The 16095-nt window shown below is 36.1% G+C and overlaps 2 protein-coding genes across 2 annotated transcripts in view; one reads left to right on the top strand and one right to left on the bottom strand.

Moving 5' to 3' along the window:
- The window catches only part of Tent5d (terminal nucleotidyltransferase 5D), a 53509-nt gene extending 51058 nt beyond the window's left edge, over positions 1-2451 (bottom strand). The window contains exon 1 of the mRNA XM_059251392.1: positions 2094-2451. The gene's annotated coding sequence lies outside the window, so the exon portion shown is untranslated. The remainder of the gene's footprint in view (positions 1-2093) is intronic.
- Positions 2407-16095, top strand: part of LOC131899928 (charged multivesicular body protein 1B2) — a 42031-nt gene continuing 28342 nt past the window's right edge. The window contains exons 1-2 of the mRNA XM_059251395.1: positions 2407-2616; positions 12572-12669. Of these exons, the coding sequence (XP_059107378.1) occupies positions 2601-2616; positions 12572-12669 (114 nt within the window). The 5' untranslated portion in view covers positions 2407-2600. The remainder of the gene's footprint in view (positions 2617-12571; positions 12670-16095) is intronic.

The raw sequence follows: 16095 nt of genomic DNA, 5'->3' as shown, positions 1-16095 counted from the left end.
ATTTGCCTAAATTTACAAAATTATTTTTTTACAAGCATCACTGGGCATTTTAAAAGTCACCCTTCATCAAAATAATATGTTAAATGAACACATATATTCCTCGAGGTTAAATCAACCTAGAAACAGCTCAAATTCCCATCATTAGGAAAATGGATAAATTATGGTAAATTCATGCAGTAGAATACTTTACAGCAGCAAAAATCCATCACCACTATATATTTTAACACAACTGAGGAACTTTATGATGAGCTACAGAAGCAAGACAGGAGCACAAAGCAGTATGATTTCATTTATACAAGAAAATTCAGAAGCAGGCTATTCTAATATATTGGTTAGAAATGCAAATACTATAGGAAAAATATTTTTAAAAAATGGGGAAATTATACATGAACTAAAATAAGAGGCTGCTTCTAAAAAGAGGACTGGAGTTAGAAAATTGTACTAAGTGTACACAGGTGAATTCATAGAAAATTGGTCTCATTCTTTAAATTGGGTGACAAGTCACAAATGAATTACTTTATATGTCTTACACAGAAAATTGTGGTGCACATATTTTAGAAATACTATTTAAAATGTACCAGACACTTAATAAAACATTTCAAGCTATAGTCTATTTTCTGTATTTTCTAATTATGCTTTATAATCCTAACAGCCATTTCTTAACAACAGCACCCACTGTAATTAAACACATATACACTTTAAGCAGTTTAATTTCTCTGCCTAAATTAAATACTTTTTTAAATAAAACTCACTTTAAAAACTCAGATATTCAAGGAAAATATGAGGGTAACTTTGGGATTCAAAACAGCAAAGATCTTATAAAAAGTAAAAAAACCTAATAAGCTTAGTACAGGCTACATAACAAGGTTTTTTTTTTTTTTAATTAAAGACAGACAGCAACAGCAAGTACTGTCTCTAAACAAATATCTTATTTTAAATATGATCTTATCCCAAGAAGATGCCTCTTGAGAAATTCTATAATTTGAAAAAAATTTAAGATTTATTTTTATACATTACATACATGTAACTTTAACAACTTCACAGCTTTTTAAAACCGAGAAATGTTTAAGTTTTGGTAAGTTGTTCTATGGTTTTACTGAAAGTATGATGTTAAAAATAGTAAGTGCTAAGGCAAAGTCTTTTAAAACATATATCTTTACCTTCATCCCCCAAACTTAGTTTTCCAGCAGTGAAATACAATTGTTTAACTCACATGGAAAACTGATTAAATTTCCAAAGTTTTAAGTTTTACAACGTAAGTATTGTTCTTCAACTATAAAGTGAGATAGAGAACTAAAAATAATCTTTACACTGTTCTGCCTATTAAAATGATTCCTAGATTGTACGTCCCCAGAGCCTTGTATTGAAAAAGTATTTTCTTTTTCTTTTAAAGAAGCATCGAAAGTTCAGTTCCTACTTAGAAAACGGTCTGAAACTTATGACCAACCACCATTATTAACACAAAACAATAAAATATTCATTTTTAGAGCCTGTTTTTTCAAAAAGAAATAATCCTAAAGGATAAAAAGTATATGACATTCACACGTTTCCACAGGTTGAATTTAAAGATGCAGTAAATGCCAAACTTCTGAGATTCATCAATTATGATAATTATACCAACTTTCAAAGTAATATCTTAGTACATGTAATTTCTATGATAACGAAATTGAAACGCCACAAGAATGCTTAAGATTCCCTCTTTTCCTAAGTCCAGAGAGGACATCTAATAAACTCACCTCTGGACATTTTCGTAAGTCGCATGGAAAAAACAAAAAAAAAAAAACAAAAAAACGCCAAGCACTATCTACTGCTTAGAATAATCCACTCCCACCCATTATAAAGACTTTATATTAATTTCATATCACACATCATCTATGCTAAAGAAAAATAAAATACCCCAACTAGTATGAAAAGGTATTTTGTAGCAACATTACCTTGTAAGCGGAGCCTTACTTTCCCCTCTTCCCCTTCTAGCTTAAAACTCTAAGGCTCAGATCCTTTTTAAAATCTCAACATTACAAGCCACACTAACCCCCTCGAGCCGTTATTTTACACTGTTAGAAATTTTTAAAAGTACTTGAAAAGTCCTATACCTTTGTCTTCATCCTTTAAGACTTAAGTTCTGAGAAAAAGGGATGGGGGCGCCAAGAATAGTGTGAAATCTGAGGGACGAGGTGGGGCGGAAGGTTAAGCAGAGTCCGGGTTGACAAAAGAAAGAACTAGAAGGCTGGTGGGATGCCGGACCAGGTTAAGAGCGTGTTATCCTGAGCGCACGTGAAGCATCTGAGGGGGAGGGACCTAAGCTTTCGCTCTCGGAGCTCCATCGCCCCCAAGCGACCGGAGCCTTCCTAACTGAAGCACTCACTGCAGCCATTTTGGCGTCATCCCAGTCCCGCCTCTCTGGCTCGCGGGACTCCACCCACCGCGGGTTCGAAGCCGAAACAGGAAGTGGGCTAGGAACCCCAGCAGCCAGGAACGACCGCCGCCTTCCGCACTCCCTAGCGACCCTCGCCCCACGACCCGCGGGCGCCCCTGCCCCTGTCCCGAGTGTTACCGGCCCCTCCCTCGCTTCCCCGCCCCGCGAACTCGGGAGATCGATCATGTCGAACATGGAGAGTATCCTTTCCGATGGTCGAGGTGCTACCGGGGGCCCTGGGGGCCGGAGGAGGGCGAAGCCAGGGGCGGGGGACACGCCCAGGGGCTTGACCTCTTTGCTCCGCGAGTGGAGTGAGGGCGCTCCAGCGCGGACGGGTAGGCTCTGGCAGCTGGGTTTGGATATTTTTTTTTCCTTTTTTTTTCCTTTCCTCCTCTTCGCTGCCACCTCTGCCGCCGCCGCCGCCATCCTAGAATGTGGGGAGGGTCAGGGAAGCCTGTGGACAGAAGGAGATAATTGAGCCCATACCGCCTCTTGTTGAGGACTTCTGTCACCTGCCTTATCAGTGAATTTTGGCATCTTTGAAATGGACAGGGCATGGTGCCAGAACAGGGGAGGCGGCTGGAGTTTGTCTACGCTTTGGGGCGGAGATGTAGGTTTTGAATGCACTACGTGGACAAATAGCTTTTGGCAAGCTGCCCTTTTCTGAATGCAGGTGACTGGTGATGAGGTTGAGCAATTGCTAGGAGCCCTCGGAACTAACTATGCTTGCTTTCTGATCCAGCTGCGTGCTAATTTAACACTTGAGGAAACTTAAGGTCATTCCTGAAGCCATGAAATCCATCAGCCATACCTGTGTGGCCACTTAGGCAATTAGTAGGGGCTAAGAATAAAGCTGCCTGGTGACGTCACGAATATGAAATTTGTTTTTCACTACTAAAATTCCATCACAGCAACTCCATGTTGCTGTAATTCTTACTTCTTCCAGAGGTTGGCATTAGAGAAAATAGAATAATTTGCTTTTTGCCAGTCCAAGGTGGCAAAAAGACAAAATGTATGTAACTGTTCAGTAGCTCATGTTAGAATATCTTTTGGCTTCATTTAGTTTATAAGCCTGAAATACAGATAAAATTTTTGATTAAATTTTATGTCACACGGAAAATATTTCTAACATAACCTGTAACACTAGCCAAAATACGCTAAAAATTAAAATGTTATCATTTGAGGAAGGGTGCAGATAGGTCATTTCATGAAATGATAAATAGATGAATAAGAAAGAACCAGTTTCTACTGCACTTTAAAAAAATAGTGAATGTAGTGTACTTTTACATTATAAGTAAAATGAAGAGCACTGAATTATGAGTCAGAAGATCAGGGTCCCCCCCCCAGTTCCAAAGGGGGAAAAAACCTGAGTTAGGGCATGACATACATCCTATGTCACCCGCTAGACTCGTTTGAAAAGCATATTATCTGACTTTTCAACCCTAGAAAGGTATTTTTAAGGTAAAAGGAAATGTTAGTGCCTACCAAATTGTATTTTTGAACATACACTGAAGTATGAGATATTTTAATAGCTTAAAAATTGTTAGCTTTTTTCCTAGAAATTTTGAAAGGACTGGAGACAATAGACTAAACCATATACCTATATAGTGGACATATGAGGTTAAACATACCACTTCCATCTTTGAACAGCTTTTGATCTGGGGGCCAGAGGTCACACATACATGCAGATAAATACCAATGCAAGGCAACTCCTACTAATTCAAGATGAATGCTAATGTGTGTGGAGTTACTAAATGTTTTTAAATTGCATGCACAGTTTTGAGTATTACTATGTGCATTTTTTCTGAGGATCACTGTAACCATGATTTTTTTTTCTAGGCATTCTAACTTGAAGGAGGTTACAGACCAATGATGTAGATAATAAGTACTGGACATACTCTGAGTTCAAAAAGGGAATTCTGGGCTGTTATCACCCGAGGCTGTATTGCACACAAAAATAGCTAGCTCCTTAAAAATAGCTGTTAGTCATTGCAGATCTTATGAATCACTTTAAATCCTAAAACAAAATGAGTTACATACTAGTATCAGACTTGCCAGCATTAATAAATACACTTTGATGTGTTCGTATCAAGATTCTATCAACATAAACAACCATTTTCACTTTAAAGTGAATGGCATAGTTTATTCTGAAGTTAAATATGAGTAACCATGGCCTAGGGACATAGATTCAGGTTACCCCAAACTCCATGTTCCAATGTGGAGATAGTTTAATGCATTTTTTATAGTAACAGAAGAAAGTTATAAATCAAGGCTTTTTTACAATATATCAGTGGAGACATCAGATAGGTGGGTTACAACAAAGGAAAATCTCAGCTATAGGCCTTAAATCTAGCTGAGAGAACTCTTAGCCTTTTGGTTGGTGGAAGCTGCTGGTCTGTAAATACATTCCAAAAGGTTTTATGTGTTAGTCACAGGATGTTAGATCAGACAGAGGTGGGCAAGGAATGGCTGTTCAGAGGGCTAAAGATAGCCCAAGAGAAATTGTAATTAGGCCCCGGACCTACAAAATCCCAAGCTCTCCATAGTCAAGGAAATTCTAATCGGTTAAAAACACCTTTCTGAAGGTTCAATGGAAGGTGTAGCCTCTACTGGAATTAGTTCCAGTGTTTACAGTATCATTAAATTAGTTCCTTGCCAGGGCATGTGTAATTTATGGCTTGTGGAATCAACAGAATGCTGTCTTTTACAAAAAGTATTAAATGTTATTTTGGGTCTTCCTTTCCAATTCTGAACAATGCCCTGTAGTAGTTAAAATGCAATATATGAACTAAGAGATAAGCTGCATTTGAGTTCCTCTTTGTTTCTGTATTCATTCGTTAACTCCATGCTTATCCATCTATAGGTTTATGTTTTCAAATTAGTAAAATTATCTCTAACGTTGCTTTTAGTTCATATGATCTCACTCGATTCTTTGACCCAAATTTACCTCCCCAAAACACACACAGGAGTGATCAAGGAGCTGGAAACTTAAAAAGCCAGAAAAGTAAAAGCATAATAATGTCATTTATCAAATACATGGTCTGTGGTATTGGTACCACTGTTTTATGCTAGGACAACTATTAGTGGAACACTTTAAAAAAAGATTCATTTGTAATTACTTGAATGTGTGTGTATGTGTGGTGTCTGGGTATGTGCACATGAGTGCAAGTGCTCACAGAGGCCAAAGGAGTGTCAGAGCCCCTGGAGCTGGAGTAAGAGATAGTGAGTTACCTGGCATGGGTGCTAGGAACTGAACTCTGCTCCTCTGTAGGAGTGGTTAAGGCTAACAGTAACTGAGCCATCTCTCAGGAGAGCCCAACACTCTCCCTGAAACACTTTTGTTTTCTTCCTCGTTCCTGTATTTTTTTCAACCTCACTTCTATTCATCAAGAATTATATAATCTGGTTGGTGGCATTTGTAATAAAGTAGCTTGTGAACTACTGTATTTAGAGAACTTACTATCAGTTTAAATAGTGAAGTGTCACAGATTTTCTGTAATAAGAGTTTTATTTTAAACTAAGACTTCTTTATATACAGTGAATTCTTTGAATTCTAATTATTTTTGAAAAGCTATAATACAGAAAAGCAGTATAATAACACATAATAGTTTCATATAATGCTTTAAAGACAAACTTGAACTTTTGATGTACTTTCTAAATAGATTTCTCTATTAAAATAGGTGACATAGTGAATGATAATATAATTTATTGAATACATACTTTATGCCAAACAAACACTAACTTTAAATTCTTTTTTTAAAAGTTGTAGCTTTAATCCTTCCCTCTTAAAGTTAAGAAAAAGAGCAAAACATTCTTGAGAGCCTTCTATTTGGCCTAAGAAATACTATAGAACATTATCAATTAAATTCCTCTTTTCCTTTACTACAGGTGCCACTATCTAAAAGTTGACAATTAAGACTTCATTTCTTTATATATTATATCAGACATGTACACTCTTAAAATTGATATATTTCATGTTTTTAAATGGTATATATGCAGTGTCATTGCTATTTTTAAATATTAGTTATGATTCATTAATTATTTAAAATGCATTTTCATTCCTATGTAGTTTTCCAGTGTATTAATATATCACAATTATTCATTCTTTTAGTGATTGGCATTGAGATTAGCTTTCCTATTGTTAAAAGAAATATTGCTGTGATCGTTTTTTGATCATATATATTATATGTAGACTGGCAAAAGCTGGGTGATGTATGACTAGGAACAAGGTTGTTGTGTTGGAGAACAGATGTACTTTAAATTTTCTTTGGATAAACATATATATTATGCTGTGGATATCTGTATGCTGTGAATGTGTTGCTATTATTGATTGATAAATAAAATGCTGATTGGCCAGTAGCCAGGCAGGAAGTATAGGTGGGACAAAGAGAGTGGAGAATTCTGGGAAGTGGAAGGCTGGGTAAGGAGACGCTGCCAGCTGCCGCTGCAATGAGAAGTAAGATGTAAAGTATCTGTAAGCCACAAGCCACGTGGCAAGGGATAGATTAATAGAAATGGGTTAATTTAAGATGTAAGAACTAGATAGCAAGAAGCCTGAGCCATTAGGCCTAACAATTTAAATAATATAAGTATCTGTGTGTTTATTTGGGTCTGAGTGGCAGCAGACCTGGGTGGGACTAGAGATAACTCCAGCTACAGTATTATCTGAAAATAATACTGGTTTGATTATTTCTTTTGTAACCAGTATTTTCTATCCCTTTTTGTTGTATGCATATAAACACTCCAGAATACTATTATAATTTAAGAAAAATTAGAGCAAGATCACTATCTTATCCTTGATTTTAAGAAAAATTCTAACTAGTCATGATTAGTCTGATGCTTATAATAGATTTTTGGTTAGATGCAATTTCATTTTTAGAATTTCTCCATGAATGGCTTATCTCTGTGTTTGATTATAAGTTGAATGTTGGGTCTTTATGGTCCTTCTTTGTATACTCAGATTTTTATTTATGTTTTCCTTAAATGAATGTGAATGAAATGTATAGAAATTTTTAGATTTTTTTAAAATGTTAAACTGTCTTTGGATTCTTAAGGTAAACTCATCATGATTATGAAGCATCTATAATATATTGCCCATCTATAATGCTTGCCAATATTGTGCTTAATATTTTTGAATCTTTGCTGGTGAGTGAATATGGCCTTTAATTAAAGTCTGGTTTCAAGGTTAAAAAGTGTTCTTTCCTTTTCCTAACCCTTCAGAAAGTTTGTGCAAGGTAAGAATTGCCATTTTCTTAAATATTTGACAAAATCCACCAGTAATACCATCAGCTCTGTTTTTAAATGTGAAAATATTTTAAAGTGTTGCATCAGAAATTCTGAATTATTGAGACTTTATTCATTTCTTTCATGGATCTAGTTTTATCCATTTTACAGGTGTTTTACAAACAGCTTCCAAGTGTTTTGGCTTAATGCCCCAATGTATTATTTTAAAGTATCTTTATCTACAGTTATGCTCCTTTCCTTATTCTATTTATGCCTCTTTTTGCTTGACTGGTTACTACATAGCAAATGATGTCAAATTTTACAGGGAACTCAGCTTTGGACATTTTGTTCATCTTGCCTATTGTATTTTTGTTTTCCCCTCTTTGATTTTTTTTTTGGCCCTCTTATGGCCTTTTGAGGCTTGTTATTTCTTTTTCCTGATTTTATGTGGTAAATGTTTACATCATTAATTTTCAGTCTTCCTTTGTGGCATAGTATCCCAATTAACTATATTTCATAAGTAACATTTCAGTCATTTTGTTGTTACTCAATACTAAATACAGAAGACATTTTCCTTTTTAGTTATATATAGATAACTTTTTAAGATTTCAAACACTTGTTAATTTTTTTCTTTTAGCTTTATATTCTTGCAGTAAAGTATGAAGAAATCAAATATATTAACTACTGCATGATGTTCAGATGACAGATTTTTTGATATTTATTTCAGTTTTTATGACCCAATGTATAATTTTTCTATGTCTAATATGCTTGAAGTGTATATTCTCAAACTATTGGGGCAAGATTAGCTGTTTTTCTCCATGTTGTTTTTCTTTTAAATTTTTTATTAAGTTAGTCTGCAAAATAATGCATTTCATTTTATCATATCAATACATATATATCATTGTACATTGTTCATATGCTTTCCCATTAGCCCCTCTTGTCTCCTTCCTCTTCCTGCTGGCTTCCTTTCTTCCCCTGAATAGTTCCCCTTCTTTTTCATGTGTTGTTTTTATATGGTTAAAACTAAATTACACATAAGAGTGAAAATATGTAATATTTACCTGTTTCCTATTACTTTCTTATTCTCCTTTTTTGTTCCCTTTTGACCTTGATGCAATATGTATATTGTGCGCGCGCGTGTGTGTGTGTGTGTGTGTGTGTGTGTGTGTGTATGTATGTGTGTGTGTGTGTGTGTGTGTGTGTGTGTGTGTAGAGGTGTAAAGAGACAGAAAGTCCACATAGCACAGAAAATATGTAATATTCATTTTAATCTGGCTTGTTACATTTAACAAGCTATTAATTGATTTTATTTTATGTGTATGCATGTTTTGCCTGGGTTATGTCTGTGCACGAAATATGTGCAGTGCCTACAGAGGCCATAAGCAACATCAGATCCCCTAGAAAAGTTATTATAAATGGTTTTGACCTTCCCATGTGGATGCTGGGAACTGAACCCAGGTCCTCTGGAAGAGCAGTTAGTGAGCCCTCTCTCTGCCTCTTAACTAAGCTTTTAGTTAGAGTCTTTCATAACTTATATATCCTCACTTTGTCTTGTCAGTTGAGTTCTGTTAATATTGTCCAACATTTATCTGTTTGTCAGTTTTATGCACACACACACACACACACACACACACACACACACACACACAGTTTGCAGCTGTGCTATAGGTGTATTTCCTATAGCTTTGATTATTAGGTCAGCTTGTGAATTTTTATGATGAGCCCTCTTTCTTAATTCCTAATACTTTATTGACTTTTTATATTGTTTTGATTGATAGTAATAAACTCACGGCTCCTTATTTTAGAATAGTGTTTGATAATTTTTTTCTGTCTTTTGCCTTCTTATTCAATATCTTTGCATTTTAATGTCCTGTCTATAGTTTGCTTCATTATTTTTAATCCATCATGATATTTTGAGAATGTTTCTTTCTGTTAAATTTTATTTATTTTTCATTTATTGTTTGTGTGTGTACTACAGCACACATGTAGAGATCAGTAGTTAATGTATGGGAGTCAGTTCTCTCCTTCTATCTTATAGAGACATGGTCTTTCTTATTGTTTCTGTTGCACTGTGTATTCCAGCCTAGCTGGCCCAAGAACTTCTGGGCAATTCTCTAGTCTTCTCTTCCCATCTCTCAGTAAGAGTTTTGGGATTACAGATGCATGCCACCCTATGCAGCTTTTTAAGATGAGCTCTGGTATGGGAGCCCACAGAAGTTTCCTTGTGAGATCTGACTTTGCCTGATACAGCAGAGCTGCATAAGGGGATGATTTGACCACAGGCAAGGTTGCCAGGTGATTGGAAGGGTCTGCACTTGGCTGTGCCTGGGGGGAGGTCTTTTGATCCTCCCCTGGGCATTCATATAAAAGCCCTTTGGCAAATACAGTCAGGGTCCGATGGATAAGGATCCAGACCCTCCCAAGGCTATTCTATGTTTCTGTCTGTTTCTCTCTCCAGCTATATTTCTAGATAATATTTCCTGCTTCTCCTGTTCAAGAGTACCCTGGGGAAAAGTGGGGGTGGAATAGCCCCTGATACCTTGAGAATGGAACTCTTTTTTCAAATGGGTTCTGGGGATAAAACTCAGATCATCAGGCTTGTTAAACAAGCACTTTTCCCATTGAGCTATTTATATTTAGCCAGCCCACGTTTGGGGAAAGTTTCTACTTAATGTATCATTGCTGTTTGGCCTTTTATCCCTAGATTCCTTACTCTTTTGCTGCTTTCCTTTGAGTCTGTAAATGGTTCACACCATTTTTCCCTTTATTACTTTGGAAGTTACATACTATTTCTTCACTGGTACCCTTGAAATTTTAACATGTATAGTTAATGTTAAATTTAATGAATGCTGATTTACTTGTGAATGGTACAAAGTTCTTAACATACTCAGCTAACCCCATCCTTTGTCTTAGGTGTTTACATCTGTTTATGTTCTGAGTTTTTAATCTTAAAATTGGACATCGTGATTCTCTAATGTAACCAACATTTCCTGGATATAATTCTGTGCTCATCAAGCCTTTTGTTAGATCTAGTTTAGTTTCTTGAGAAGAAAATTATTGAATTAAATTATTGAAACATTCTATATTTGCAAATTTGCCTACATGGTAAAACTTGTAGAAAACTAGCACAAATGATATTTTTATTCCAGAACTTGCCTAGATTAGTAAACATTTGGGCTCAACTGATGTTCCTGTTTCCTACTTAGGAAAGGTAATGAATGCTCATATGGTAAACGAATGTCTTCTGCTGTCGCTAATACTACATTTTCAGTATTTTGTGTCTTCTGTTTATAATTCCACTATTTAAAATAGTTCCCTTTTATAGGCCCTTAATGTGCTGCTTTGTGTTTTTAGTATGAGAAGGCTGTAGTGTGCCTTGTAGATAAAATTTTTGTATTAGGTAAATTTTTAGTCATGAATTATAGTATTCTTAGCTAAGAATTTGCTATTAATGAATCAACAATATGTATTAAATAGGGTTTGTTAAAACGTTGGTAGACTATCACTACTTAAATAGTGCATGACCATAAATCCTTTGGTAATTACTTAGGAGTTTTATTTGGAAATTCTGCTCTATTTGACTGTATCACTTGTAAATTATCTGAACTTCGACTGTGGCTCTTTGAAAGTTAATTTAGTCTTTGATGTTTGTGGGTTTACTATGATGCATCTAGATGTGAATTTATGTTGTTTTGTCCTGTTTGGAATTTTTGTGCTGCTTTTTTATTGTGCTCATTATTTACAGAATGTTCACATGTTCTCATTTTAAATATAGTTTTTCACACTGTTATCATGTTTTCCTCCTAGGATTCCAGATTTTTAAAAAAATTTTATTCCTATTTTATTGTTATGTGTGTATGAGTGTTTTACCTGCATGTATATCTATGTCCTACATAATATGTCTGTTGTCTGTGGAAGCCCAAGGAGGGCATTGAATCCCACGAAAGTGGGGTTACAGGCTGTTGTGAGCGCCTATATGGGTGCTGAGAATTAATCTTGGTCCTCTGGAAGAGCCAGCCATGCTCTTGACCACAGAGCCATCTCTCTAGCCCAAGTATTCCAGATATTGTAAGACCATTTTAGTCTACTTCTATTGCTGTTTATCTTCTTCTTCTCATTGTAATTCAGATCTGTATTCCAGTTAGCTAATTTTCTCCCCAGCTTTCTTCAGTTTTCTGTTTTACTTGTTCTGGTTGGTTTTATTGTCAACTTAACACAAGCTAGTCATCTGGGAAGAGAGAACGCCTGTAGGCGGCTCCTTGAGGCATTTTCTTGATTAATGATTGATGTGGGAGGGCACAGCCCACTGTTTGCAGGGCGCCCTAGGTGATAATAAGAAAGCAAGTTGAGCAAGCTAGTAAGCAGTGTTCCTCCATGGTCTCTGCTTCAGTTCTGCCTCAACATTATTGCTTTGGCTTCCCTCAATAAGGGCTATTGGTAGAGTTTCTCAGAGCCTTTTGGTAGTGTTTCATGTAGTCAGCCACCTTGTCTCTCTAGTCTCCAATTTGTGCCAGTTATTCAATTGTTCCTTGCTCTTCAGGAATTTGACACTTGAAAGTCTATAACAAACGACGTTGTTTTTAGTAAGAGTGCCATACTGATGATGATTTATTCTTCTCAAGACATCATTTCAGAAAGTAAATTTTATGGACATGCCTTATTACTGATGAGGTTAAACTTGGCTAAAATACTATCTACCCAGTTTCTTCAGAATATTTATTTTTCCTTTGTAATTAATATTATATGTTCTTGATTAGGGTGAAAGGAAGTTTAAAAGAAATAGTTTGTTCTCTTCCCTTAGAAATTTTGTGATTAGTTGACTTAAATTATAGTATTATCTGATCCTTTTTAAATGATTTTAACAAGTTTTCAGGTCTTTTTGCTGGAAAAAAAATGACTTTTTGACTAGCTAGCCTTAACCTATATTTTCAGAACACTTATTTAACTTGAAGTTTGCTGCAAAAGAACTTAATAGGAATGCCAAGAAATGTGATAAAGAAGAAAAAGCTGAAAAGGCCAAGATAAAAAAGGTAGACGCTTGTAATATTTTTACTTTTTTAATTCACAAAAGAAGTACAAATAGATATAGAAGGTAGTTAATTGTATAGTCTCTTTCAATAAATCATTATCCTACATAGTCGATAATGCCTTCTTTATTATGCTTTTATGTTTTTTGCTATTTATATATGCAAATATAGCTTATAGAATTGTGTAATTCTTGTGTTACTTTCAAATAAAAACTGTCCTTAGCTAATTTCATTCTTCTTGAGAAGCCCATATATAAAATATTCCTTCTTTTGGATGATTTTGACGTCTGTACTTTCTAAGGTATATATCTAAATATTGCATATAATTAATGTATATAGTGCTCTCATATTTACTAGCAGGAGTCATAGGACACAGGTAGTTTACCACAGGGATATGGTAAAAGGATTCAAAGCAGACTCAGCAAAGAAACCTATTATACTACCGGGGAATCTGGGAGATTCAAGTTCACAGTTCTAAGAGTCCTTTCTCAGTGGAGTCACATTGGGGGAAGCTTAATTTCTTCAGCTAGTCATAAACACATGAAACATTGCCTAACAGAGAAGCTCTGGACACAGAATTCTGGAGGTTTTGTTATTAATCAGTCATATTGGGATTTTTTTTTTTTGCCACACATGAAACATTGCCTAGCAGAGAATCTCTGGACACAGAAATCTGGAGGGTTTGTTAGTAATCAGTTATATTGGCACTTTTTGCCTAGACTGTGCCAGAGTTCCACATCTCTGGAAGGAAATTAGTTGTCTGACACAAAATACCGCTGTTTGCACAAACAATTCAGGCATAGTGAAACATTTTTATCAATATATATTCACTGTACATACTGATGGGTTCCACAGACATTTTCAAATAGGTATGTCATGTATTTTGACAGTATCCATGCCACACCTTTCCTTTTATTCCCTCTCCAACTCCTGTTCATTTCCCTTAGATAGTCTCACATCTACTTTCATGCCCTATATGCAGGTTTGAATTGTGTGTCTGTGTAAGTGCTGGGATCTACAAATGAGAGAAAATAGGCTTACACCAAGGCTGACTTATTTCACTTACTATTATGCTCTTCAATTGCATCCATTTTTGTAGTTGTTCTTGTTGATGTTGTGAGACAGGGTTTCTATGTAACAGCCTTGGCTGTCCTGGAACTCACTCTGTCGACCAGGCTGGCCTCAAACTCACAGAGATCCACCTGCTTTTGCCTCCTGTGTGTAGGATTAAAGGTGTCTACTACCACCTGGCTATACAATTTCATTCTCCTTTGTGGCTATATAAACTCCAGTGTGTGTGTGTGTGTGTGTGTGTGTGTGTGTGTGTGTGTGTGTGTGTGTGTAAAATGAGAGGTTTTTTCCATCTATCGCTGGATACCTAACCTGTGGGAGGCCAGCTCCTACCTTTTCCAGGGTTCCTATGAGGAGGAGAGAGGGATAAGAAAATAGTAGATAGAAAGATAGGGAAGAGGAGAAAAACAGAAACACAGGATAGCTTCGGGAGGATCTGTATCAAGACCCCCAACAGTCCCTTCTGCCTCTTCAAAGGGTTTTTTTAATAACAATGCCAAGAGATGGAACAAAAGACCTACCCTTTCCTAGATCAAAGCACATTGCAAGTGTAGACCCTTACAAACACCTGGTAACCATGCCTGTGATCAAATCATTCCCTTATGCAGCCCTGCTGAGTAAAGCGAGCTCTGATTCTCAGACCCTGAGTAACTATTCACTAGGAAGCCTCTGTGGGTCTCTACACTAACCTAATTCAGTAACTTGGCGATTGTGAGTACTGCTACAATGAACATGGGTATGCAAATTACTGTGCTATATGTTGATTTAAAGTCCTTAGAGTACATCCTCAGGGATGGAGTGGCTGAGTCTTATGTGAGATGTCTCCAAGTTCATTTCCATAGTAACTCAAATAATTTACATTCCTACCAGCAGTATATAAGGGTTCCATTTTCTCCACATCCTCATTAGCATTTAATGATGTTTAGTTAATGGTAGTAATTCTGAACAGCTAAGCTAAAATCTCAGTTTTTTTTTAAATTTTCATTTCCCTAGTGACCAAGGATGTTCAACATTTTTTCTTAATTATCTGTACCTTTTTTTCACTTTTAAAAAAATTTTATCTCTTGAAAACTGTTTGCTGATTTTATTATTTATTTATTTATTTGTTTGTTTGTTTGTTTGTTTTTCAAGATCGGGTTTCTCTGTGTATCTTTGGTTCCTGTCCTGGATCTTGAGCTGTAGGCCAGGCTGGCCTCGAACTCACAGAGATCCGCCTAACTCTGCCTCCTGAGTGCTGGGATTAAAGGCGTGCGCCACCACTGCCCAGCCCTGTTTGCTGATTTTATTATGCCATCTATTGCTTGGATTATAAGCCATTTTTAGAAGTTCTGGATATTATCAATAAATCCAAGTTACTAAAGCAAGTCCCAGATTTAGAGGTAAAACTTTTGAAGGATAATATTTCTAACCAGGCATTTTTTTCAAGTGATTGTCCCTAACTACCTATCTGAAAATACTTCAGGCCACCCTGTTACCCCATCAGATCACCCATTTTATTTTTATTAAGGCACTTATTACGTATGGTATATGTTTTACTTTTTTGTTTCGTTATACTTGTAGGGAACATCTCTTGATAAATAATTTAGCATGAGTACCTGATCCACAATAGACATTCAGCTGTTAGTACTTGGAGGAGATGAAAAAAAATGTCTTATATATTCCTATTGTTATTATTAAATTGTGAGCTTGCCCCTCATGCCATTAGTTAATTATCTGCAATATCTGCAATCTTTTTCTGTTTATAAAACACTATTCTGTCATGTGGATATATTATAATTTGCTCAATTATTCCTCTATCTTTGGATATCTAATTAATGGCTGTTTGGGTGTTTTCTTCTTTTATCTGCAGTACTGGGGATTGAACCTAGGGTATTACACATACTAGGCAAATGCTCAACAACTCAGCTGCATCTCCAGTCCTAATTCCTAATATATATGGGTTTTTAAAAAAACTGTTTTTTGTTTTTTCCAGACAGGGTTTCACTTTGTAACAGCCTTGACTGTCCAGGAACAGTTCAAGGCTGGCCTTTAACTCACAGAGATCCACCTGCCGCTGCCTCCCAAGTGCTGAGTTTAAAGGCATGCACCACCACTGCCAGGCAAATTTTTTCTATTTTTTTTTTTTTTGTTGTTGTTTGTTTGTTTGAGACAGGGTTTCTCTGTATATCCCTGGCTGTCCTAGAACTACCTCTATAGACCAAGCTGGCATGAACTCACAGAGATCTGACTGCCTCTGCCTCCCAAGGGCTGGGATTAAAGGCCTGTGCCACAACTGCTCAGCTCTTTTTGATATTTTAAATACCTAATTCTTATACATAAATCTTTGTGGAGTTTTCTGATTGTATCCTTAGGATAGAT

Source organism: Peromyscus eremicus, chromosome X, assembly GCF_949786415.1.
Source record: "Peromyscus eremicus chromosome X, PerEre_H2_v1, whole genome shotgun sequence".
Lineage (NCBI taxonomy): Eukaryota > Metazoa > Chordata > Mammalia > Rodentia > Cricetidae > Peromyscus > Peromyscus eremicus.
Note: the sequence above shows the minus strand (reverse complement) of the source record. Positions and strands in the feature narration are given on the sequence as shown.